Below are 27,918 nucleotides of genomic sequence, written 5' to 3'. Positions count from 1 at the left end.
AGAAATTATTAACATGTGTGTGTGTGTGTGTGTGTGTGTGTATCTCCTCAGACTGTGTGTGTATTTCCTTAGATTTAGATATGTCAGTTAAAAGTTGGAAAGAATTGAGAAAGATAACTGCTGAATTGTTAACGGTATTTACCTTTATGGGGAGGGGATTTGTGGAAGATAGGAGAACTTACATTTCTTTTTTTCTTTTAAAAACAGGGTTTTGCTCTGTAGCCCAGGATGGAACTGCAGCCTTGAACTCCTGGGCTCAAGCAATCCTTCTGCCTTAGCCTCCTAAGTAGGTAGTACTATAGGTATGTGTCACCATGCCCAGCTAATTTTAAAATTTTTTGTAGAGATGGGGTCCCACTATGTTGTCCAGTCTGGTCTTAAAATCCTGGCCTCAAGCGATCTGCCTGCTTTGGTCTCCCAAAGTGCTGAGATTACAGGCATGAGCCACTGTGCCAGACTGTATCAGTTTTTTTTTTTTTAAAGTGGTTAGAGTTGCATAGTTTTCTTGTATTATTTTAGTGTTCTAAAACATCTTTTTCTAATTAACAATTGAAATAATAATTACTTACACAGTGTTAGTATGGAAAGATAGGGTATTTCTCTTAATATTGATCCAGGGGGTTCTGCTTTGGTTTTCCCTGAGAGGTCAATAGAAACGAGCAGGCAAGTCTAATGACTTATGGTTGAAACAACAACTAATTTACTTCCTATAGTGATATGATTTTTTAACTTATATCCCCAAAGGCCAATGCATCCAAAGAAGAATGGTAAGTTATGTCCTAACAATGAATCAGTAAATTGGCAGGAAGCGAAGTTGGAACATTTAAAAGAAAATACCAAACATAGGAATTTTTTTACTTGCTCTTCCACCATGCTTCCTACTCATCGTTGCGGGCCTTCACACCTTTGAGCAATCTATTCTTATATACCTTTCCACTAGCTGTAAGATAAGACACAATTCAGAATATGGGTTAAATGACGGGAAGACTAACAAAATCAGCACAAAGACAACACAACATCCATAATTTCAGGGAAAAAAACCCCTTTCAATTTGCTTGGAAGTTTCTTCTCTGTTACATTTAAGAATGAAACCAAAGATAAAGAACACTTTCCCTGTTATAAGTCTATCCACTGGTTGAATAAAATACAGTATTTCCCTGTTTCTGTCTTTTTCCTTCCTTTTCTTTCTTCCCTGGTTTCCTTCTCATTGGTCATGATAAGATTAGGCAGTGCTCCCAGGGGGACAGGATAATATAGCCCGGATGGTGGGACACCCCCGGTGAAAGATGTTGCTAGCTTTCGGTATTAAAATATAAGTAACAAAAACAGGCAACAAGATTTTTTTTTTTTTTTTTTTGAGAGACGGAGTCTTGCTCTGTCGCCCAGGCTGAAGTGCAGTGGCACGATCTTGGCTTACTGCAACCTCCATCTCCCAGGTTCAAGCAATTCTCCTGCCTCAGCCTCCTGTGTAGCTGGGATTACAGGCATATGCCACCATGCCCGGCTACTTTTTGTATTTTTAGTAGAGACAGGGTTCCACCATGTTGGCCAGTCTGTTCTTGAACTCCTGACCTCTTGATCCGCCCACCTCGGCCTCCCAAAGTGCTGGGAGCCACCGCGTCTGGCCAAGATGTCTTTTAGTGTGATAGCTGTGTTTTCTAAAGCAAGTTTACTGGGCATATACATGTATAATTTAAGAAGTTTTCACACACAAGCCCCTAAATCCAAGTTTCAAAGGATGCGGTAAATACTCACTGCGAATTGGCAGAGTTTTCAGCAGCTTCTCGTGCTCCTCATCAGTGAGTACGAGCCCCATTTTCCTCAGCTCATTCCCCAGATTACTGACATTAACTTTTTCTCCTTTGGAAAGATGGGAATTGTTAACATATAAGAATTTTTGGAAGAGAACAATGATTTCAAATTACGAAAAAAATTACCGGCCAGGCACAGTGGCTCACACCTGTAATCCCAGCACTCTGGGAAGCCGAAGTGGGTGGATCACCTGAGGTCAGGAGTTCAAGACCAGCCTGGCCAACATGGTGAAACCCCGTCTCTACTAAAAATACAAAAATTATCCGGGTGTGGTGGCAGGCACCTGTAATCCCAGCTACTCGGGAGGCTGAGGCAGGAGAATCGCTTGAACCCGGGAGATGGAGGTTGCAGTGAGCCAAGATTGTGCCATTGCACTCTAGCCTGGGCAACAAGAGTGAGACTCTGTTTCAGAAAAAAACAAACAAACAAACAAACAAAAAACAAACAAACCTCTACATAATATAAGTCTCTACAGGAAAAATCCCAAATCAAAGAGTAAGATTATGAAACAAACATTTAACCGTTACATTTGTAGGGGTGTCAATTTAGCATGTTAGTAATAGTCTGAAGAGAAAACTACTATTTAAATATATTTTTTATGAGACAGGTTTTTGCTCTGTCTCCCAGGCAGGAGTGCAGTGGTAATCATAGCTCACTGCAGCCTAAAACTCCTGGGCTCAGCTGCCTCAGCCTCCCAAGTAGCTGGGACTACAGGCACATGCCACCATGTCCACCTAATTTTTTTTTTTTTTTGTAGAGACATGGTATTGCTTTGTTGCCCCAGGCTGGTCTTGAACTCCTGGCCTCAAGTGATCCTCCTGCCTCAGCCTCTCAAAGTTCTGGGTTTACAGCCGTGAGCCCACATGCCCAGCCAAAATCTACTGTTTAAAAACATTTACATTTTTTTCTCTATAGAGCATTAAGGTCTTAGTTAAAAATGAATGCCCTTCTCACCATGACTTCTGACTCACCTGTAAAAGCTTTTGCTTCATCCATCACCACATTCACATCAACCATTTCATTTTCTGTGAGACGAGACAAGTCAGACATAGAGACCAAATCTTAGACAACTGACATGAAAATTTAAGTTGTAATATAAAGGTTGGAATTCAGCTATTTCTCCTAATTTTCTCTAGTAACTCTTTTAACTCAAAGTGAAGAAGAAACAGAGGGTAGAAAAAGATCAAGCTGTAAGTTTAAAGTGAACACCTACTTCATTAATACCACTTTCTATAAAGCATCAAACGACTCAACATTGAGATGAAGCAAGTTTAACAGTAATCCCTTCTATAGGCTTTTCTCTTCCTTCGGACCCATAAGGGGAGCATATTTTAATAGACATGATTGAATTTGAAACCTAGAAGTCACTTATGTACATAAACAATGAACCTTTAAACCTTGAAGGAATGCTATCTTCTTAATCTCCAAATTTTGCTTATGTTCCCACCTCTACCCCTCAACACTGTAATCTACTTGAGTGCAGAAATTATGCCTTAATTTTATTATACTACTGGGTTTAAATTTTCCACTCTCTAGTTCATTGTTTTGCATATAGTAAGTGCTAGCTAAACAAATGAAAAAATTCAGTGGTATGGAAATAGTCACACTGTTGGATGAGAAAAAAAATTGTCATTAAAAAAAATAAAGAATTCTAAAAAATACCTCATCAGTAACAATATTTTCCAGCAGGAAGCATTTTTGAGGACCCCTAGCTAAACATGTAGGGACAACATTACAATTAAAAAGTAATTTATGGTGACTTTTTTCAGGATAGGAGGAAGGGCCAGACAAAATTATGGATAATTATCAATGTTGTTAAGCCTAGGGAGCGTGAGGTTTTAAACTACAAATTACGGCTGGGCAGGGTGGCTCATGCCTGTAATCCCAGCACTTTGGGAGGGCAAGGCATGCAGATCACTTGAGGTCAGGAGTTTGAGACCAGCCTGGCCAACATGGGGAAACCTTGCTTCTATTAAAAATACAAAAATTAGGTTGGGTGAGGTGGCTCATGCCTGTAATCCCAGCATTTTGGGAGGCCGAGGCAGGTGGATCACTTGAGGTCAGGAGTTGGAGACCAGCCTGGCCAACAAGGTGAAACAGCACAATATTATATTGTATTGTAATTATTATAAACAATACAAATAATTATTTGTATTTTTAAATACAAAAAATTAGCCGTGCATGGTGGCGGGTGCCTGTAATCCCAGCTACTCGGGAGGCTGAGGCAGGAGAATTGCTTGAAGTTGGGAGGCGGAGGTTGCAGTGAGCTGAGATTGCACCACTGCACTCCAGCCTAGGCGACAGAGGGAGACTTCATGTCAAAAACAAAAGAAAAAACAAACAAACAAAAACGAACCCACAAAAATTAGCTGGGTGTGGTAGTGCATGCCCGTAATCCCAGCTACTTGGGAAACTGAGGCATGAGACTCGCTTGAACCCGGGAGGTGGAGGTTGCAGTGAGCCGAGACTACGCCACTGCACTCCAGCCTGGGTGACAGAGCAAGACTCGGTCTCAACAAAACAAAACAAAAAACTACAAATTAGGCCAAAACTGTTTTCTATGTTAGGGCCAGCTACAGGTGAAGGTAGCATGGAAGATGTCTGCTGATAGCAGTGGCCTACTTTAGTTACACCTGCCCATTGCTAGTTGAGAACAGAAACCCTGAATTAGGGGAGAAAAATTATTTATTTTGGGTTGGCATGTGCTGGCTCTACTGAAAGATGTGCTGTCTGGCTCTCTGATGGAAGCTTGTTTTTCAAGGGGAAGAGCCATCTAATAAGGAAATCTTAGCCAGGGGCTCATTCCTTAGCAATTTCTTCCTAATGAATTATTCTAGCTTTGCCTCTGACAGTTTTGTCTAATTAAAACGGTCTTACTGAGTTATTAATAAAACTTTGTCTTATTATAAAAAGGTTTACTTGGGAAGGAATTAAGGGAGGGAGGGAAGGAAACAGGGAGGGAGGTAGGAGAATGTATGAAGCAAGTATGGCAAAATAGTAGCATTTGTTAACTCTGGCCAGTGGGCACACAATGTTTGTTATGTTATTCTCTGTTTTTAGGTATGTTTGAAATATTTCATAAGCTTTTCAAAGAGGTTAAAAAATAGGTTTACTTTCAGAAGCCTTCCTACAGAAGCCCTGCGTTTCTCCTAGGTACAGTGGTATCTGAAACACTTACCATCAACTGGCAGATGGTTCAGTAGGTCCTCATATTCCTCTTTCCCAACTTCGATTTCCATATTATTTAGAAGACTTTCCAGATTACTGACATTGACTTTTTTTCCTTAGGAATTAAGAGGATGGAATAAGAAAAACAAGTAATTTGAAGAAGTGGAAGATGCCAGCTTTATTATTATTATTATTATTATTATTATTATTTTTGAGATGGAGTTTCACTCTTGTTGCCCAGGTTGGAATGGCATGATCTCAGCTCACTGCAACCTCTGCCTCCTGGGTTCAAGTGATTCTCCTGCCTCAGCCTCCCAGGTAGCTGGGATTACAGGTGTGTGCCACCACGCTCAGCTAATTTTTGTATTTTTAGTAGAGATGGGGTTTCACCATGTTGGCCAGGCTGGTCTCAAACTCCTGACCTCAGGTGATCTGTCCGCCTCGGCCTCCCAAAGTTTTGGGATTCTAGGTGTGAGCCACTGCGCCCGGCCCAGAAGATGCTAACTTTAAATATGCATTTATATCAAGTGGAGAGTGAAATAATATATTGGCCACTCAGTGTCAGAGTTGAGAAGAGAAAATGCTCCCTCAACATTGAGCTATAATTTTCAATTGAAGTAATATGGATGAAAAAGAATTAGACAAATTTGATAAATTGTGATAAAGATAACAAACCTAAATGAAAGCAGAATTTCTTTTTCTTTTCTTTCTTTTTTTTTTTTTTGAGATGGAGTTTCGCTCTTGCTGCCCAAGCTGGAGTGCAATGGCGCGATCTTGGCTCACCGCAACCTCTGCCTCCTGGGTTCAAATGATTCTCCTGCCTCAGCCTCCCAAGTAGCTGGGATTACAGGCATGTGCCATGCCCGGCTAATTTTTGTGTTTTTAGTAAAGATGGGGTTGCTCCATGTTGGTCAGGCTGGCCTTGAACTCCCGACCTCAGATGATCCGCCCACCTTGGCCTCCCAAAGTGCTGGGATTACAGGCGTGAGCCATGGCGCCTGGCCCAGAATGTCTTTTTCTTTTTAAGATAGGATTTTTTTCTGTCGCCCATGCTGGAGTGCAGTGGCATGATCCTGGCTCCCTGCAGCCTCGACCTCCTGGGCTCAAGTGATCCTCCCACCTCAGCCTCCCAAGTAGCTGGGGCCACAAATGCATGCCAGCAGGCCAGCTAATTTTTTCTTATTTTTTGAAGAGATGGGGTCTCCCTAAGTTGCCCAGGCTGCTCTTGAACTCCTGGGTTCAAGTGATCCTGCCTTGACCTCTTAAAGTGCTTAGATTACAGGTGTGAGCCATCATACATGCTGAAAGCAGAATTTCAAACTTGCTACAGTGACATATTACTAACAGTCCCTTGCTCAAATATAATTATACCAAAGGAAGAATGGTAGGTTATGAGGCATACATTCAGAATTAGTAAACAGTGGAATAGCGAGATTCCAATCAGTGAGAAATTCAAAAAAGCAAATGTAAAGCCCAGTACATTTTAGCGCTGTTTTCGTATTCTTACCTTTGAGAGGCTTCACACTATCCAGTAATTTTTTCTTATACATGTTTCCATCTGTAAGATATGGTAAAATTCAAGTCAAAAAGAGGATAAGAAACTCTTTTTATAAGACATGATTCACCTAGAAATTTATTCTATTTCACCCTCAAATAATAGCAAAAGATAAGAACTGCTCTCAGTGTGGTCTATCTGTCCCCTAGTTGAAACACATGCCAGTAGTTGATGTGCCCTACAAACACACACACACACACACACACACACGTGCTGCTTCTGCTGCTTTTTTTTTTTTTTTTTTGAGACAGAGTCTTGCTCTGTCACCCAGGCTGGAGTGCAGTGGTGCTATCTTGGCTCACGGTAACCTCCATTTCCCAATTCAAGTGATTCTCCTGCCTCAGCCTCTCGAGCAGCTGGGATTACAGGCATGCACCATCATGCCTGGCTAATTTTTGTATTTTTAGTAGAGACAGAGTTTCATCATGTTGGCCAGGCTGGTCCCGAACTTTTGGCCTCAAGTGATCCACCCGCCTTGGCCTCCCAAAGTGTTGGGATTACAGGCGTGAGCCACTGCGGCCAGCTGGTGCTGCTGCTTTTTTTTTTTTTTTACTTTATTCTTGTTCTTCTTTTCTTGCACTTCGCCTTTCTCTCCTTTCCCTGACTATGCTCTGGGCCCATGAAGTGTTCCTATCTTTATCCCTAATGGAGGATCCTAAAGGGATGATATGAAAAATAGTTATCAACTTGAACAGTAATAAAAAATATTTAAATAAAAAATTAAAAACTGTTTTTGTTTTCTGAACAAACTCTTTCCATAAATGGAGTTGAAATTCAATTAGAATAGAGAACAGAGGGCTTATGCACCACCCCACCTCAGGCTCCATCCTATGGCAGGAGAATCTGTAGTACTGAAAAACCCCTCAATGCCTGGCATTGTCTGTATAGTATACTACAGTGTCTGTAGTAGTGTAGTCCCTGATACAGTCCATCTGCATTCTCCTTCCTGCTGTCTCAGAACCAAACTCCTAAGTAGGCTGCAATTCTCATAACTGGCCCTTTGAGAGAACAATCTGGAGGAAATCCTAGACAAAATGAGTAACCACAGCTTTAAGAATATGTGGGATGGGCCAGGCATGGTGGCTTACGCCTGCAATCCCAGCACTTTGGGAGGCCAAGGCTGGTGGGTCACTTGAGGTCGGGAGTTCAAGACCAGCCTGGCCTTGAGATGGTGAAACCCCATCTCTACTAAAAATACAAAAATTAGCCATGTGTGGTGGTGGGTGCCTGTAATCCCAGTTACTCAGGAGGCTGAGGCAGGACAATCACTTGAACCTGGGAGATGGAGGTTGCAGTGCGTGGAAATTGTGCCACTGCACTCCAGCCTGGGTGACAGAGTGAGATTCCGTCACACACACACACACACACACACACACACACACACACACACACACAAAAGAATATGAGGGATGAATTCAAATGGGTACTGAGCATTTGCTGCCCAGGGTGCTATTTCTGCCTCAAGGGCACTATCCCCCTTGGCAATGTGCAGCCTTACTCTTGCCTGGGGAAAACTGGGGCAAAGAGTGATGGGAGGAAAGGATATCTACATGGGGTTTCTAGAACCGGGCAGGAGGCACAGTTCTGAAGCACAGGCTGACCTCTAGGGTCTTTATGGGTAGTTCTGTGCAAGTGCCCTGCAGGTGGAACTTTTGAGGGGCTGTTTGTGCTACTGACCAGGTGGGATACTGACAGTATAAGCACACAGTCCTGGAGGCCCCTGCTCTCAGGTGGTTTTCCCTTTTAATTGATGGATTGTGGGGAGATAGGAGGGCTAAAAGGGGAGGGACTGAGAATGTTGGGTGCATCAGGGGGGCTACAGAAGAATTTAGCTGTGTAGCTATTACAACGTTTAGCAGAGTCCTGCTCGCTGAATGCGAAAGAGAGAACTTTCTCATTTCCAAATTAAAACACAAGTGACAAGAATAGGGTTTCTTTCTTTTTTTTTTTTTTTTTTTTTTTGAGACAGCATCTCATTGTGTTGCCCAGTATCTTGGCTCGCTGCAACCTCTGCCTCCCGAGTTCAAGTGATTCTCATGCCTCAGCCTCCTGAGTAGGGGACTATAGGCACCTGTCACCACACCCCTTATTTTTTTGTATTTTTAGTAGAGACAGGGTTTTACCATTTTGGCCAGGCTGGTCTCAAACTCCTGACCTCAGCTGATCCACTCACCTCGGCCTCCCAAAGTGTTGGGATTACAGGTGTGAGCCAACACGCCCAGCCAAGAACAGGGTTTCTTATGTCAGAATTTCATTTTTTAGGGGGTGTAATGGTTAATACTGAGTGTCAACTTGATTGGATTGAAGGATGCAAAGTATTGATCCTGGGTGTGTCTGTGGGGGTATTGACAAAGGAGATTAACATTTGAGTCAGTGGGCTGGGAAAGGCAGACCCACCCTTAATCTGGGTGGGCACAAGCTAATTGGCTGCCAGCGTGGCTAGAATATAAAACAGGCAGAAAAATATGAAAAGATAAGACTGGCCTAGCCTCACAGCCTACGTCTTTCTCCTGTGCTGGATGCTTCCTGCCCTTGTACATTGGACTTCAAGTTCTTCAGTTTGGGGACTTGGACTGGCTGTCCTTGCTCCTCAGCTTGCAGATGGCCTATTGTGGGTCCTTGTGATCGTGTGAGTTAATACTCCTTAATAAATTCATCTATCTATCTATCTATCTATCTATCTATCTATCTATCATCTATCTATCTACCTATCTATCTATCTCTCCCACTAGTTCTGTCCCTCTAGAGAACCCTGACTAACACGGGGTTTCTCACAGTTCTTGTCCAAAAGCCTATGATACCACAGCTCCATGCACAAGCACCATGATGGTATGCTAAATACTCACCACAGACTGGCAGAGTTTTTAACAGCATTGAGTGTTCTTTTTCTGTTAGTTCGATCCCCATGTTTCTCAGCACATTTTTAAGGTTCTCAGCTTCAACCTTTTCTCCTTCGAATAGATGGGAATTGTTTCAGAAGACAATATTAAGAGATTTAATTATTCCAAGTTATAAAAAAATATAATCCAGTACAGCACTATTTCTAACTGCACAATGAGGTATAAATACATGAGCTGACTTCACTTACATAAAGTTATTTTGAGATTCAGTACCTGAAAGCATTCTTTAATCCAAATAAACAGATGATACTTCTGTTCTGGGTATGAGCCAGGATAGCATGGAGTAACAGTGGAGTGGCATAACTGCTTAGTGACTTATGATGTGCTATGGCTTGAATGTTTGCATCCCTTCCAAAATTCATGTTGAAACATAACCCACAATGCAACAGTATTAACAGGTAGGGCCTTTAGGGGTGGTTAGGTCATACGGGTTCCTTGCTTGTGAACTGGATTAAGGCCCCTATAACAGAGGTCTCATACAACAATCAGCCCCTTTTTTTTTGCCTGTCTGCTCTTCCCCATGTGAGGACACAGTGTTTAAGGCATCATCTTGAAGCATAGAGCAACCCTCACCAGACATCAAATGTGTCTTGATCTTGGACTTCTCAGCCCCTAGAACTTTGAGAAAGAAATTTCTATCATTTTTGAATCACCCAGTTTGTGATATTTTGTTATAGCAGCATGAATGGACTAAGACAGATGCTATATAGAATCTATGTAATTCTACCTGCAAGTAATATTTCTGTTTCTGCTTCATGACCTGAATTATGGGACTAATTATTCATAGTGATCACATTTCCTTTGTGAAAACTTCACACTGAGATTCACTGTGTTCACCAATATTTTGGTTCTTTAAACACTAGTGAAATGAACACATTATTGGCCTACACATTAGACAAGTTAATACCTCTTTTTGAGAGTACCCACACTTTTCCTAAATCTTTAATATTCCAAAATGTTGTCAACAAGATAAAATTATCAATAAATGGTAACAGGGAAGAATGAATTTATCAGTGATTTCTGGAAGGGGTAAACTACTGCTTTAAAATGTAGTTATCTATAAAGCATTAAGATCTCAATTTTATTATGTCTTATATAAATTCCCACTGACCTGTAAAAGCTTTTGCTGCATCCATCAAGACATCCAGGTCGACCTTTTCATTTTCTGTAAGAAAACTCAGAATTTAGATTCAGAGTTGAAGCTACTGAAAATTAAAAAAATATATAAAATTCTTAAATTGAAATTTAGTGAACAGAATTACAGTAATTTTTAATGCATTATTCTAGAATTTTTATTATTTTTTCAATCCAAAGGAGCACATACCAGAGGAAAAAAGATTCAAGCTTTAAGTATATATTCATTCAACTTAATTGAATGCTTGTTTTTATTTTACAAACTGTTAGCTGTTAAAAATATTCAGAGCATTATGGTGAATGAAGTTTTGTTTGTTTGAAGTTAGCGCCATCCTATAGGTCAGCCCTCCTCCTTTCAGATCTAGTTCTCTTGCATTGAGTGCAAGGCTGAGATGTGTTGGAGCAAGTGTTCTCAGCATGTGGGCCATGGACCTCTATATTCACCCAATACCCTTTGCCATTTTCACTGTGTTGACATTTGTACTGATGGTGCAAAAGCAATGTTGGACAAAACTGCTGCATCTTTGTGTGAATGAAGGCAGTGACAACCAAGTGTACTAGCAGTCACTGCATCCTTCACTGTACATACTTGTAGTAAGATGTCCTTGGCAAAGCAGCAAAAGTTATTAGTTTTTATTAGATATTAACCCTTGAGTGCATAAAACACTTTAGCTGCAATCTGAACTATGATGATTTTTTGAGGAAAAGAACTTGTATGATTGTTTGAGTTGCAAGAAAACTAGCTGCTTTTTCATGGGATACCATTTTCACTGGAGAAAATGACTAATGGACAAAATAAAGTTTTTCAGAGTTGGATATCTGCCAGACACCTTCTTGAAAATGAACAAAGTAATCCTGTCATTTTAAGAAAAAAAAAAACCCTAACAACAGATGTTTTAATGGTTGAGTTCAAGCTTTCGAAGAGCAATTTGAATTTTGGAAACCTTATTATCTGTACTGTGACTCGATAGTTTCCCAATACTTAAATATTATTTTAATAAGAATGATGGTGATATTAATAAATGTAGTTTTTCAAACAAGCCAGCATAATAACCAGCTAACACAATGACAGTATCAAATCCACACATATCAGTAATAATCTTGAATGTAAATGGGGTAAATGGCCCACTTAAAAGGCACGGAGTGGCAAGATGGATAAAAAAGCAAGATCCAATGGTATGCTGTCTTCAAGAGACCCATCTCACATGTAATGACACCCATAGGCTCAAAATAAAGGGATGGAGGAAAATCTTCCAAGCAAATGGAAATCAGGAAAAAGCAGGGGTTGCAATCCTAATTTCAGACAAAATGGACTTTAAATCAACAAAGATCAAAAAAGACAAAGAAGGGCATTACATAATGGTAAAGGGTTCAATTCAACAAGAAGACGTAACTATTCTAAATATATATGTACCCAACACAGAACTGTTCAGATTCATAAAGCAAATTCTTAGAGACCTACAAAGAGATTTAGATTCCCACACAATAATAGTGGGAGACTTCAACACTCCACTGACAGTATTTGATCACTGAGGCAGAAAATTACCAAAGATATTCAGGACCTGAACTCAACATTGGACCAAATTGATCTGACAGACCTCTACAGAACTCTCTACCCCAAAACAACAGAATATACATTCTTCTCATTGCCACATGGCACATACTCTAAAATTGACCACATAATTGGACATAAAACAATTTTCAGGAAATAAAAAAGAACTGAAATACCAAACACACTTTCAGACCACAGTGCAATAAAAATGGAGGTCAAGAATAAGAAAATCACTCAAACCATGCAATTACACGGAAATTAAACAACATGCTCCTGAATTACTTTTGTGTAAATAAAGAAATTAAGGCAGAAATCAGTCAGTTTTTTGAAACTAATGAGAACAAAGATACAACATACCAGAATCTCTAGAATACAGCTAAGACAGTATTAAGAGGGAAATTCATAGCACTAAACACCCACATCAGAAAGTTAGGATGATCTTAAATTAACAACCTAACACAACAACTGAAAGAATTAGAGAAGCAAAAGCAAATCAACCCCAAACCTAGCAGAATACAAGAAATAACCAAAATCAGAGCTGTACTGAAGGAAATTGAGACTCTGAAAACCATTCAAAAGATCAGCAAAGCCAGGAGTTGGTTTTTTGACAAATTTAAAAAGGCCACTAGCTAGACTAATAAAGAGGAGAAAGAAGATCCAAATAAACACAATAAGAAATGACAAAGGGGGTATTACCACTGACCCCACAGAAATAAAAATAAGCATCAGAAACTACAAACATGTCTATGCACACAAACTAGAAAACCTAGAAGAGATGGATAAATTCCTGGACACATATACCTCCCAAAACTGAACCAGGAAGAAATTGATTCCCTGAACAGACAAATAATGAGCTCTGAAATTGAATCAGTAAATAGCCTACCAACCAAAAAAGCCCAGGACCAGATGAATTCACAGCTGAATTCTACCAGATGTACAAAGAAGAGCTGGTACAATTCCTACTGAAACTATTCCAAAAAATTGAGGCTGCATCTAGTCATCCATATTGGAGGAGGAATTGATTCTGACTTTTTGATTATTTTAGGTTAATGGCCCTTAGTCCCCATTAGCCCATCTCCTAACTTCTGAGTGTCCTGGCATCCTCCCTATGGATCTCCCAATTCCTGCAGGTCACAGAAGACAGGGGCTGTGGCACAGTCACCTGGGCCTCCCTGAGTGGAGGGCATGGAGCAATGAAGAGTGGAACTAAGCACAGTTTGTGGGTGCAAGGAGACAAAGGCCCTGCCAGATCCCTGAAGCCATATTGTTATTTTAAAATGAATTAATATATAAGTACTATTAAATGTGTTTTAGTTTCTAATATAATAAATATTAATATATACCCACATGAACAGCATGAAGAAGTTTTTTAAAAATTATTGATTGATTGATTGATTGATTAATTTTTAACAGTGGTGTCTCTCTATGTTGGCCAGGCTAGTCTCAAACTCCTGGGCTCAAGAAATCCTCCCACCTTGGCCTCCCAAAGTGGGAGGATTACAGACATGAGCCACTGTGCCCAGTCACATAAAGAATTTTTGAGACCAAAATGTTTGAGAACCACTGGGTTAGAGAGTACATGCAATAATAGACAATACTCAGTTTGCTTGTTGTTTCCTCATCCAACTTCAATGCATATTTATCATTTAGCCTAGAAGATCCTGATACCCTATGTTTCCTAGTTCTCTTGTATTTTCCCAAGACTGTAAGCTCCTCTGAGGGCAGATGCCATATCTCTGCTGCCCTTGTACCCCTAACCATTCTTAGTTTCTAGTAAATACATTACCCAGATATAGTATAAACATTTGCCAAGTAAATACAGCAGTATCATTACAATGCTGACATATTATTGGCATTCAATAAATATTTGTGGAATGAATCAATAAAAGAAAAAATGTATTTAAAAATCAGGACCTTGATCCTTGAATAATGAAGTCTGCCTTAGTAAAAGATAATCTTTCTAGTCTATGGTGTTCCATGCTGTAATAAACTTGAAGCCAGCCCTTCATGCCAATCAAGATTCTTGGTGATCTGTGTCCTTACTAATGTTAGCTATCAAGCTCAGTTGAAGAAAGAATAGACTCCTCCCCTCCTTCTCTTCAGAGTCTTTTCAACTCAGTGCCAATACTATCACAATCATGCGGTTTTTTGTTTTTTTTTTTTTAAAAGATTGGTCTAAGCTGAAAAACTGTGAGTTCCCAAAGTGTGAGAGGGGGTAAAGTCTGCCTCCGAACACACGTCCCCTCTGGGGAACCTGAAAATCCAGATCACAGGAGAAAGATTTAACCTTACCTAGAGCTGAAATGGATTTAGGGAGCCAGGCAAAATATAAAAATAGAAGAAGCCGCAGGAAGAGCCCTGTAGGCACTTCTGGTCTCCAGCTTCAGCCCAAGGAAGCCATTCCTGGCCTTATCTCATAGGGGTTCTTGGGGAAGGCAGCCCAGTGGAACTGGGGAGGGGCCACAGGGTGAAGGAAGCTCCTAATTGAACTTTGTAGTAATTTCAACTGAGCATGAATTTTCCTGAGCAGAATCCAGAGGGGAGCAAATGGGAAGTATAGATAGGAGTGCAGAAACCACAGCTGATGGTGTGGGCAGGTGGGGAAGGGCAAGGTCGGAGAGCCCTCCTTGCTTTCTCAGTGGGGAGGCTTATAGCCTGGGGCAAGATCTCAGCCCTGTTGCCACTGAGATCTAAAAGTTTGGAAAACATATTTGAGGGAATAATTGAGGAAAACTTCCCTGAACTTGCTAGAGATCCAGACATTCAAATACAAGAAGCTCAAAGAACACCTGGGAAATTTATTGCAAAAAGGTCATCACCTAGGCACACAGTCATCAGGTTATCCAAAGTTAGGATGAAGGAAAGAATCTTAAGAGCTGTGAGGCAAAAACCACCAGGTGACCTATAAAGGAAAACCTATCAGATTAACAGCAGATTTCTCAGCAGAAACCTATGAGCTAGAAGGAATTGGGGCCCTATCTTTAGCCTCCTTAAAGTATACTATCAGCCAAGAATTTTGTATCCAGTGAAATTAAGCTCCATAAATAAAGGAAAGATACAGTCTTTTTCAGACAAACAAATGCTTTGAGAATTCATCACTACCAAGCCAGCACTACAAGAACTGCTAAAAGGAGCTCTAAATCTTGAAACAAATCCTCAAAATACACCAAAATATACACCAAAATAGAACCTCCTTAAAGCATAAATCTCACAGGACCTATAAAACAATGACACAATAAAAACAAACAAACAAACAAACAAAACCACACACGATATTCAGGCAAAAAACAGCATGATGAACAGAATAGTACCACACATCTCAACACTAATGTTGAATGTAAATGACCTAAATGCTCCACTTAAAAGATACAGAATGGCTAAGAATTCATCAAACAAGTATCTGCTGCCTTCAGGAGACTCACTTAACACATAAGGACTCACATAAACTTAAGATAAGGAGTGGAAAAAGATATTCCATGCAAATGGACGCCAAAACAGAGCAGGAGTAGCTATGCTTGTATCACACTAAACAAACTTTAAAGCAACAGCAGTTAAAAAAGGCAAAGAGGGGCATTATATAATGATAAAAGGACTTGTCCAGGAAAATATCACAATCCTAAATATATATGCACCTAACACTGAAGTTCCCAAATTTATAAAACAATTACTAATAGACCTAAGAAATGAGACAGACAGCAACACAGTAATAATGGGGGACTTCAATACTCCACTGATAGCAGTAGACAGGTCATCAAGACAGAATGTCAACAAAGAAACAACGGGTTTAAACTGTATCCTAGAACAAATGGACTTAACAGATATTTACAGAACATTCTATCCAACAACTGCAGAATATACATTCTATTCATCAGCATATGGAACATTCTCCAAGTTGAACATATGATAGGGCATAAAACAAGTCTCAACAAATTTAAGGAAACTGAAATAGTAGCCAAGTACTCTCTCACACCACAGTGGAATAAAATTGGAAATAAACTCTAAAAGGGGTTTGATACACATACATGGAAATTAAATAACTTGTTCCTGAATGATTGTTGGGCTAACAATGAAATCAAGATGGAAATTAAAAAATTCTTTGAACTGAATGATAATAGTGATACAACCTATCAAAAGCTCTGGGATACAGAAAAGGCAGTGCTAACAGGAAAGTTCATAGCCTTAAATGCCTACATCAAAAAGTCTGAAGGAGCACAAATAGACAATCTAAGGACACACTTCAAGGAACTAGAGAAACAAGAACAAACCAAACCCAAACCCAGCAGAAGAAAAGAAATAACCAAGATCAGAGCAGAAATAAATGAAATTGAAACAAAAAAATACAAAAGAATTACGAAACAAAAAGCTGGTTCTTTGAAAAGATAAATAAAATCGATAGACCATTAGTAAGATTAACCAAGAAAAGAAGAGAGAAGATCCAAATAAGCTCAATTAGAAACAAAATAGGAGATATTACAACTGATACTACAGAAATACAAAAGATCATTCAAGGCTATTATGAACACCTTTACATGAATAAACTAGAAAACCTAGAGGAGATGGATAAATTTCTGGAAATACACAACCCTCTTAGATTAAGCCAGAAAGAAACAGAAACTCTAAAGAGACCAGTAACAAGCAGCAAGATTGAAATGATAATAAAAAATTGCCAAGAAAATAAAGTCCAGGACCAGATGGATTCACAGCTGAATTCTATCAGAAATTCAAAGAAGAATTGGTACCAATCCTATTGACACCATTCCAAAAGATAAAGAGGGATTCCTCCCTAAATCATTCTATGAAGCCGGTATCACCCTAATACAAAAACCAGGCAAAGACATAACCAAATAAGAAAACTACAGACCAGTATCCCTGATGAACATAGATGCAAAAATCTTTAACAAAATACTATACTAGCTAACCGAATCCAACAACATATCAAAAAGATAATCCACCATGATCAGGTGAATTTCATACCAGGGATGCAGTGATGGTTTAACATATGCAAGTCAGTAAATGTGGTACACCACATAAACAGAATTAAAAACAAAAATCACATCCTCATCTTAATAGATGCAGAAAAAGCATTTGACAAAATCCAGCATCCCTTTATGGTTAAAACTCTCAGCAAAATTGGCATACAAGGGACATACCTCAATGTAATAAAAGCCATCTATGACAAACTCACAGCCAACATAATACTAAATGGGGAAAAGTTGAAAGCATTCCCTCTGATAACTGAAACAAGATAAGGATGCTCATTCACACCACTTCTGTTCAACATAGTAATGCAAGTCCTAGCCAGAGCAATCAGACAAGAGAAAGAAATAACGGGCATCCAAATTGATAAGAAGGAAGTTAAACTGTTGCTGTTTGCTGATGACATGATTGTCTACCTAGAAAACCCTGAAGACTCCTCCAGAAAGCTGCTAGAACTGATAAAATAATTCAGCAGTTTCCAGATACAAAATTAATGTACATAAATCAGTAGCTCTCCTGTATACCAACAGTAACCAAGCTGAGAATCAAATCAAGAACTCAACCTCTTTTACAATAGCTGCAAAAAAAAAAAAAATACTTAGGAATATACCTAACCAAGGAGGTGAAAGAACTCTACAAGGAAAACTACAAAACACTGCTGAAAGAAATTATAGACAACACAAACAAATGGAAACACATCCCATGCTCATGGATGGGTACATTCAATATTGTGAAAATGACCACATTGCCAAAAGCAATCTACAAATTCGATGCAATTCCCATCAAAATACCACCATCATTCTTCACAGAACTAGAAAAAACAATTCTAAAATTCATATGGAACAAAAAATGAGTCCACATAGCCAAAGCAAGACTAAGCAAAAATAACAAATCTGGAGGCATCACATTACCTGATTTCAAACTATACTATAAGGCCATAGTCACCAAAACAGCATGATACTGGTATAAAAATAGGCACGGAACAGAATAGAGAACCCAGAAAAAAGCCAAATACTTACAGCCAACAGATCTTCAATAAAACAAACAAAAATGTAAACAGGTCAGGCATGGTGGCTCACGCCTATAATCCCAGCACTTTGGGAGGCCAAGGTGGGCAGATCACTTGAGGCCAGGAGCCTGGTCAACATGGTGAAACCCCATATCTACAAAAAAAACCAAAATAAAACAAAAAAACAAAAAACGTGAAGTGGGGAAAGGACACCCTATTCAACAAATGGTGCTGTAAAAATTGGCAAGCTACACGTGGGAGAATGAAACTGGGCCCTTATCTCTCACCTTATTCAAAAATCAACTCAAGATGAATCAAAGACTTAAATCTAAGACCCAAATCCATAAAAATTCTGGAAGATGACATCAGAAAAACTCTTCTAGACATTGGCTTAGGGAAAGATGTTATGGCCAAGAACTCGAAAACAAATGCAATGAAAAGAAAGATAAATAGATATGACTTAATTAAAAAGCTTCTGCACAGCAAGAGAAATAATCAGCAGAGTAAACAGACAACTCACAGAGTGGGAGAAAATCTTTGCAAACTGTACATCCAACAAAGGACAAATATCCACAATCTACAGGGAACTCAAACAAATCAGCAAGAAAAAACAAATCCCATCAACAAGTGGGCAAAGGACATGAATAGACAATTTTCAAAAGAAGACATACAAACAGCCAACAAATGTATGAAAAATGCTCAACATCACTAATGATCGGGGAAATGCAAATCAAAACCCCAATGTGGTACCACCTTACTCCTGCAAGAATGGCCATAATTTAAAAATCAAAAAATAATAGATGTTGGTGTGGATGTGGTAAAAAGGGAACACTTTTACACTGCTGGTGGGAATGTAAACTAGTATAACCACTATGGAAAACAGTATGGAAACTCCTTAAAGAACTAAAAGTAGATCTACCATTTGATCTAGCAATCCCACTACTGGGTATCTACCCAGAGGAAAAGAAGTCATTATATGAAAAAGACACGTGAACATGCATGTTTATAGCAGCACAATTTGCAATTGCAAAAATATGGAACCAGCTTAAATGCGCATCGACCAATGAGTGGATAAAGACAATGTGGTATATATATATACCATGGAATACTACTCTGCCATAAAAAGGATGAAATAATGGCATTCACAGCAACTTGGATGGAGTTGGAGACCATTATTCTAAGTGAAGTAACTCAGGAATGGAAAAATGAACATTGTATGTTCTCATTTATAAGTGGGAGCTAAGCTATAAGGATGCAAAGGCATAAGAACGATATAATGGACTCTGGGGACTCAAGGGGAAGGTTAGAAGTGGGGTGAGGGATAAGGCTACACATTGGGTGCAGTGTACATTGCTCGGGTAATGGGTGCACTAAAATCTCAGAAATTACCACTAAATAACTTATCCATGTAACCAAATACCACCTGTTCCCCCAAAACTATTGAAATAATAAAAAAAATATAAAAATTCAAAAATAGGAGATTGGTCTAATCCTGATGGATATATCTTTTCATCTCTTCTTATACTTTTTATTTTCTCTTACCCTCCCCTCATCTCTTTCTGTTATCTCTTTCTTCCTTATCCTACTCTTTTATTCCATTTTTTCTCTCTCAAATATTCCTTTATTCTATCTTTCCATTCTTTTGGTATTCTTGTCCTCATAGAGACACTCTGAGACACTGTTTTAACCCTGGTGATGATTCTCATGGTTTGATGTACCTTGTTTAAAGATGAATAACACTAATAATTAGGGAATGCATTTTCAATTGTCTGATACTGAGTGTCCTATAAGTACCTCAATTCAACTATATTTCAAAGATTTTTCTTCATTCTGCTTCCTCTGCTATCCTTCTCCCAGTTCTTAAAAATGGTTTTTTGGCAGTCACATAAGTGATAAACTTCTGGTGCACACTTTAGTATCTCCCTCCCTTTCACCCACCACATCAAATCAGTCTTCCCCATATATGTGTGGTTCCCAGGTAAGGCCCTTATCACCTGTACCTTATTAACAGTCTCTTAAATTGTATCTCTGTCCCCAGTTTTTCTCTCTCCAACATGTCTTTACTCTTTGCTTTCACAGTAGACTAGTCATTATCTACAGGATAAAGGTGTCTTAAATGCTCACCAGTCACTGGCAGGTGAGTCTTCAGGTCCTTGATTTCTTTTGCTTCGAGTCTGAACCCAGTGTTTTGTAGAACACTTGTTAGGTCATTGACATTAACCTGCCCTCCTTCATAGAAACAAGAAAAAGTAGATAAGGATGTCATAAAATGAAAAATGCATACTCTCAACCCCTACTCAGAAATGAAAGCAGAAAGAAGCTATTTACAGCAAGTCATGTGGGCGTCAGGAACAGAATATGCTTCCAAAATTAAACTTCTGGAAGAAGTTTATACTGGGGAGGAGAAGTAGAGTTTGGCATTTCTGATGAATTAGACAGAGATAACAAACCAAATCGTGTTATTCTGTCAAAAAGTAAGATTTGAAATTTGCTACAGTAATAATAAATTATCTCCCAAGTGTAATTGTACATAAAGGAGGACTCCAGTTAATGGGGAAAATTACTGAAAACTATTGGTGTAGTTTTGATCAAATCATTCTGAAATATGGGGATTTAAAAAGAGTCAATAAAGAGTCAATATATATTTCAGATAAATCATTAAATGTAAAAAGTGAAATAATAGAAAAACAAAGAAAACTAAATATATGTGATTCTTCACACACTGGCTAGCTTATAAAGGACTTAAAAGTCAATCACAGAAGAAATGACTGATAAAATTAAATACATAAACATGAAAAATGGCCATATATCAAAATACAACATAATGGATAAAAAGTAGATTTGTAGTTGCCTAGGTCTGCGAGAGTTGGGGGGTATAAGTAGTGACTGCTAATGGGTATTGAGTTTCTTTTTGCAGTGCTGAAATATTCTAAAGCTGATTGTGGTGATACTGCACAACTCTGTTAGTATACTAAAACCCATTGAATTATACATTTTAAGTAGGTTAATTGTGTGGTATATGAACTATATCTCAATAAAGCTGTTGTAAAAATACAATAAAATAAAAAGCAGATAACAAATTCAGAAAATATTTATAATAGATATGACAATGTGCTAATATTTAATCTATAAAGAGGTCATTCATATTAATAGAAACAATGTTTGGACTTCAATAGATTAAAAGATGTAATGATATAAAAACATTTTCTTTTTGAAAAATTTTTTCCTTTTTCATTTATGTTTTTAAAATTTTTTAAAATTAAAAAAAATTTTTTTTTGAGACGAAGTCTCACTTTGTCACCCAAGCTGGAGTGCAGTGCCGTGATCTCGGCTCACTGCAACCTCCGCCTCCTGGGTTCAAACGATTCTCCTGCCTCAGTCTCCCGAATAGCTGGGACTACAGGTGGGCACCACCATGCCCGGCTAATTTTTGTATTTTTAGTAGAGATGGGGTTTCACCTTGTTGGCCAGGCTGCTCTCGAACTCCTGACCTCGTGATCCACTCACAGTGGTCTCCCAAAGTGCTGGGATTACAGGTGTGAGCCACCACGCCCAGCTTAAATTTTTTTCTTGCCCTGTCTTATGGTGCTGATCAAAATTTTCTATGAGTGATTTTATGTATATATTTTGCTCTCTAAGTAGATTATAAACTCTTTGAAAGTAAGAACTACCAGCCGGGCATGGTGGCTCACACCTGTAATCCCAGCACTTTGGGAGGCTGAGGTGGATGGATCACCTGAGGTCGGGAGTTCAAGACCAGCCTGACCAACATGGAGAAACCCCGTCTCTACTAAAAATACAAAATTAGCTGGGTGTGGTGGCACATGCCTGTAATCCCAGCTACTTGGGAGGCTGAGGCAGGAGAATCGCTTGAACCCAGGAGTTGAGGTTGCAGTGAGCTGAGATTGTGCCATTGTACTCCAGCCTGGGCAGCAAGAGTGAAACTCCATCTCAAAAAAAAAACAAAAAAAAACAAAAAAAGAAATTAAAGAACTATCTTCTGCTTTTTGTAGCCCCTCCCCCACCACACTCCCCACACTATGCCAGTCTAATGTTTGATGAATGAAAAAATCCTCAAAATAAGCTTTCTTTTTCCATTAAAGAGAAAACAACTGCTATCCTTGTGAGAATTCTGTGATTTAAATATAAAACAATTGATATGGTTTGGCTGTATCCCCACTCAAATCTCACCTTGAATTCCCATGTGTTGTGGGAAGGACCCGGTGGGAGGTAATGAATCATGTGGGCAGGTCTTTCTCATGCTGTTCTTGTGATAGTGAATAAGACTCACAAGATCTGATGGTTTTATAACGGGGAGTTTCCTTGCACAAGCTCTCTCTCTTTGCCTGCCACCATCCACGTAAGGTGTGACTTGCTCCTCCTTGCCTTCCGCCATGATTGTGAGGCCTCCCCAGCCATATGGAACTGTAAACCCATTAAACCTCTTTCTTTTCTAAATTGCCCAGTCTCAGATATGTCTTTATCAGCAGCATGAAAATGGACTAACACAACAATATAAAGCCGATTTAAAAATTGTTTTTATTTTAATATATTTTTTGACACAGGGTCTGGCTCTGCCATCCAGTCTCACTGCAGCCTCAAACTCCTGGGCTCAAGTGATCCCCCTGCCTCAGCCTCCTGAGTAGCTGGGACCACAGCTACATATCACCAATATAAAAACATTTTCAACTTTATTGATAACAAAAAAATCAGAACAATGATTAGATTCAATATTTTCATCAAATTAATTCAATTTTTTCATCCATCAAATGAATAAGAATAAAAAATATAAAAATAATATACTGTGTTTAGGGCATGATGGTAATACTATGTATGGAGGTGCAAATTCCTGCTGGAAGAATATATCCAAAGAAAATGACTTTAAAGTTGGATCAAGATTTATGTATGAAGATCAGAGACATATAAGAGAAAAACACTAAATAAATGTTCAACAAGAGAACAATGATTAAGTAAATTATAATACAACCAGATGATATAGTAATTAAAATGATGTTTACAAAGAAATTTTAAATAACATGGTGAAATTATTACACTAAAATTTTAGGATTAAATGCAGGATACGTAATATTTCTAGTAAGAGTTTAATTAATAATACACATATATGCACAGGAAAAAGATCAAAGATATCTGTAATAGAAAAGGTAATATTACTTGAAATTGTGGGTAATTACATTTTTTTCTGTATGCTACTATATATATTCCAGATTATTCTCAAATACCCAGCATCTAGTAGACACTTGAATATTTGTTGAATAAAATGCATAATTTTCTGCTTATTTATGTAATCAAAAAAACCAATTAGAACAATCTCAAATATTATTGTCCTTATCCTTTTCCTCACTTACCTCTGAAGGATTTCACACCATCCAATAATTCTTTCTTAAACACCTTTTTATCAGCTGTAGGATAAAACATGATTAATAATGCTTTCAGAGATTCATAAAAATTAAAATATATACTTACAGGAAGGGCAAATTTAGAAATTTATTACAATTTAATCTCAACGAAATGAAAGATATTTGGAAAACTCAGTGTAGTGAACCTATCCACTGGATAGAATACAAACTATTGTTAGTGGTGCCCTACCGTGCTGAACTACACATAGCCTTTCTTTTCTTATTTTCTCCTCTCTAATTTACCTTCATCTTTTCTTTCTTCACCTTTTCTACCCCTTCTGCTCTTACTTTTTTTCAGTTTATACCTTAAGTCTTATCTTTTTCCTAGGGGGGACAAAAGAAATTGCCTTATGATAGGACTTCTGACTGAAGAGGTTCATGTTTCCTAAACCAATATAATCATAACAGGATTTTTAGAAATGCTAGGACTGGGCCTTTTAAAAAATATTTTTAATTGAACAACTGTTTCAAATATTAGAATTTCTAATAAAAAACCTTAAAACAAACCTCTTTGAAATTTTCAAGAGTGTAAGGACTTGGGGAATCAGACATGGTCCCTGTTCTCTCAGGTTTTAGATAGTGCCACACAGAAAATGATCTTCAGTAAGTGCTGAATGAATATATTTTTAGACATCAGTGAAGCAGAACACATGTAAATGCTTACCAGAAACTGGCAGAGTTTTCAGCAGCTTTTTGTGCTCCTTATTTGTGATCTCTATTCCCATGTTTTCCAGAACATTTTTCACATCCCCAGCATGAATCTGCTCTCCTTTAGAGGAAGGGAAATAGTCATAGGTAAGAATATAAGAATTATGTCATATTTTATATTATGACATTATAATTATGTATTAGTCCATTTTCATGCTGCTGATAGACATACCTGAGACTGGGAAGAAAAAGAGGTTTAATTGGACTTACAGTTCCACATGGCTGGGGAGGCCTCAGAATCATGGCGGGAGGTGAAAGGCACTTTTTACATGGCGGCGGCAAGAGAAAATAAGGAAGAAGCAAAAGCAGAAACCCCTGATAAACCCATAAGATCTCATGAGACTTACTCACTGTCATGAGAATAGCATGGGAAAGACTGGCCCCCATGATTCAATTACCACCCCGTAGTTCCCTCCGAAAACATGTGGGAATTCTGAGAGACACAATTCAGGTTGAGATTTGGGTGGGGACACAGCCAAACTATATCAAATTATATACAACATTATATGTAATTATAATTAACATATAATATATGTAATTATGATTAACATATAACATTATAACTACATATAACATTATATATCATATATATGTACCTGTTTGTGTATATATATAATTATATATGTGTGTGTGTGTGTGTGTGTGTGTGTGTGTGTGTGTGTATAATCCTGAGCTGCTGGGGGAAGAGCAAAGCACAGTAAAAGCTTGTTTAGCTATTTATTTATTTATTTATTTATTTACTATTTTGAGACAAGGTCTCACTCTGCCATCCTGGCTGGAGTGCAGTGGCATGATCATGGCTCACTGCAGCCTTGACCTCCTGGGCTTAAGCAATCCTCCCACCCCAGGCCCTCGGAGTAGCTGGGACTACAGGCATGCAACAGCACATGGAGCTAATTTTTTGTACTTTTTGTAGAGATCGGGTCTCCCTGTGTTACCCAGGCTAGTCTTGAACTCCTGGCCTCAAGTGATCCATCTGGCTTGGCCTCCCAAAGTGCTAGGGTTACAGGCATGAGCCACTGTACCAGGCCTTGTTTAGCTATCTAGAGTCAAGGAGGGTAGTCAGAAATTTTTCTTTTAACCTAAGTAAAATAAAATCTCTTACAATGATAAAACAATATCATATAAAGTAAAACAGAAATTGTATAATTTCTCAATAATTTGGGAGCTGTTTCATGGTTAATATAAATAATACCACAAGAACACCTCTATTTTTAATTTTCTTTTTCTTCTTTCTTCTTCTTTTTGGTCCTCCCTATCCCCTTCCCTCTTGTTCTTTTGCCTTAATTATGGGGTAAGTTTAAAATGACAATAAAATCTGACTCCTTGTAATATATTTCACCTTGAGTGAATTTACATTTATATAATTACATTGTAAACTCGGGAAGTCAGGGATCATGTCTTTCTCTCAAAATCTAGCATAATGCCTGGCACATAGCCAGTGATCAACTAAACGCAGAATGAGTTAATTAATTGTTTGAACATCAGCCAAGCAAAATACATTACTGATTGAAATTTCAGAGAGTTCATTCACTTGATCATTACTGAATATTTACTATGTGAAGAAAACAAAATTTTTGAAGGGGTAAAACTGACATTGAAACTGCTCAATATATAAAACATAATTAGGCCAGGTGTGGTGGCTCACGCCTGTAATCCCAGCACTTTGGGAAGCTGAGGTGGGCAGATCACTTGAGGTCAGGAGTTCAAGACCAGCCTGGCCAACATGGTGAAACCCTGGCTCTACAAAAATACAAAAATTAGCTAGGTGTGGTGGCATGTGCCTGTAATTCCAGCTACTCAGGAGGCTGTGGCAGGAGAGTCACTTGAACCCTGGAAGCGGAGGTTGCAGTGAGCAGAGATCGGGCCTCTGCACTCCAGCCTGCGTGATGGAGTGAGACTCTGTCTCAAAAAAAAAAATCATAATTAACAAGCAGGACTATGACTTTTTTGGCCAATATTATTGCAACAGTTACTAAAATTGATCATGTTTTAAGACAAAAATTTAAATCTCAATAAATTACTCAAAGGCAAAAAGTATATTAGTCATATTCTAATTATAATTCAAAGTCAGCTGGGTGCGGTGGCTCACACCTGTAATCCCAGCATTTTGGGAGGCCAAGGTGGGTGGATCACGAGGTCTAGAGATCAAGACCATCCAGGCCAACATGGTGAAACTCCATCTGTATTAAAAATACAAAAATTAGCTGGGTGTGGTGGTGTGCTCCTGTAGCCCCAGCTACTTGGGAGGCTGAGGCAGGAGAATTGCTTGAACCTGGGAAATGGAGGTTGCAGTGAGCCAAGATCACTCTGCAGTCCAGCCTGGTGACAGAGTGAGACTCTGTCTCAAAAAAAAAAAAAATAAAATAAAATAAATAAAATAAAATAAAAATAAAAGAAGAAAAAATGTGAAATCAACCACAGAAAGAGATTTAAGAAATCCTCTCTACTTGGAAATTATAAATAAAATACTTTAAATAACTGCTGAGTTAAATAAGTTGAAACTGAGATCATAAACTACTTAGATATTATGAACACAACTTCTTTTTCCAGCAAAACAATAGAGTAGGACATCCTACTTGCTACAAATATCTAAAATGGATTAAAAAATGACAAAATAATTGTAGATGGATGGCTGAGTTTGTCAGAAAGGAAGAAAAATTTTTGGTTTCAGGAAATAGAGAGGGTTTTAAGAGTCAAGTTGATATGTAGTCAATTTTTTTTCTTTCTTTTTTTATTAACCTTTCCTATGGTGCTGAGATAAATACTCAATTTGATGTGGAGATAACCCTAGTGGGTTATCTGACCAGATCTGGCAACAGCTTTGTTTTAATGCCCAAGCAGGAGCAGGGAGATAAGTTCTTGAGCACATGGTAGGGACACAGATTTGAAACACTGCATATTTAAAGTCCATTAAAGAGACTGGGCACAGTGGCTCACATCTGTAATCCCCAGCACGTTGGGAGGCTGAGGAAGGTGGATCACTTGAGGCCAGGAGTTCGAGACCAGCCTGGCCAACACTGAAACCCTGTCTCTACTAAAAATACAAAAAAAAAAAAAATTATTTGGTTGTGGTGGCACATGCCTGTAATCCCAGCTACTTGGGTGGCTGAGACACAAGAGTCGCTTGAACTCAGGAGGTGGAGGCTGCAGTGAGCTGAGATCATGCCACTGCACTCCAGCCTGGGTGACACAATGAGACTCTGACTCAAATAAATAAATTAATTTAATTAAATTAAACCTATTAAAGAGAAAGAAAGGGCATAGATAGAAGCATAAGAATAAAAAATTGAGGAAAAGAACAGGCTAGTGTGCAAAAGATGTAAAATGATATCTAGAAATAAAAAATTGTTATTGGCATTTTCAATAAACAGTGTGAGATGGAGTTGTAGAGAGAATTAGTGAACTAGAAGAGAGATTTGAGAAATTCTAAGAAAAAGGAGAACAATATAAAAAGAGGAAAATATGGAAAAAAGATAGGAAAGACAGAATAAGAAAGTCCATCATATACATAATGGGAGTTTCCAAAAGTAAAAGAAAAAGAGAAGAGGCAATATTTGAAACATAAAGGCTAAGAATTTTCAAGAATTGATGAAAGGCATGAATTTTTAGTTTCAGGAATCACAAGTCTTGAGCAGAAAAAATGAAAAGAAGTGTATATTTGGAGACATTATAATGAAAACTTC

At 38.5% G+C, this 27,918-nt stretch overlaps 1 protein-coding gene across 1 annotated transcript; it reads right to left on the bottom strand.

Annotated features, from left to right (window-relative positions):
* Positions 1–62: 62 nt before the first annotated feature.
* Positions 63–24,287, bottom strand: LOC129394522 (uncharacterized). Its single transcript, XM_055102237.2, has 10 exons — positions 24,189–24,287; positions 23,474–23,527; positions 20,232–20,336; positions 10,547–10,600; positions 9,382–9,486; positions 6,488–6,538; positions 4,991–5,095; positions 2,784–2,837; positions 1,756–1,860; positions 63–940 (listed from the first exon to the last, which is right to left on the bottom strand). Exons 1-10 carry the CDS (start codon positions 24,247–24,249, stop codon positions 879–881), a joined length of 756 nt encoding a protein of 251 aa, XP_054958212.1. The 5' UTR covers positions 24,250–24,287; the 3' UTR covers positions 63–878.
* Between the last annotated feature and the right edge of the window lie 3,631 nt (positions 24,288–27,918).

The sequence above is a fragment of the Pan paniscus genome, chromosome 19 (assembly GCF_029289425.2).
Source record: "Pan paniscus chromosome 19, NHGRI_mPanPan1-v2.0_pri, whole genome shotgun sequence".
Lineage (NCBI taxonomy): Eukaryota > Metazoa > Chordata > Mammalia > Primates > Hominidae > Pan > Pan paniscus.
Note: the sequence above shows the minus strand (reverse complement) of the source record. Positions and strands in the feature narration are given on the sequence as shown.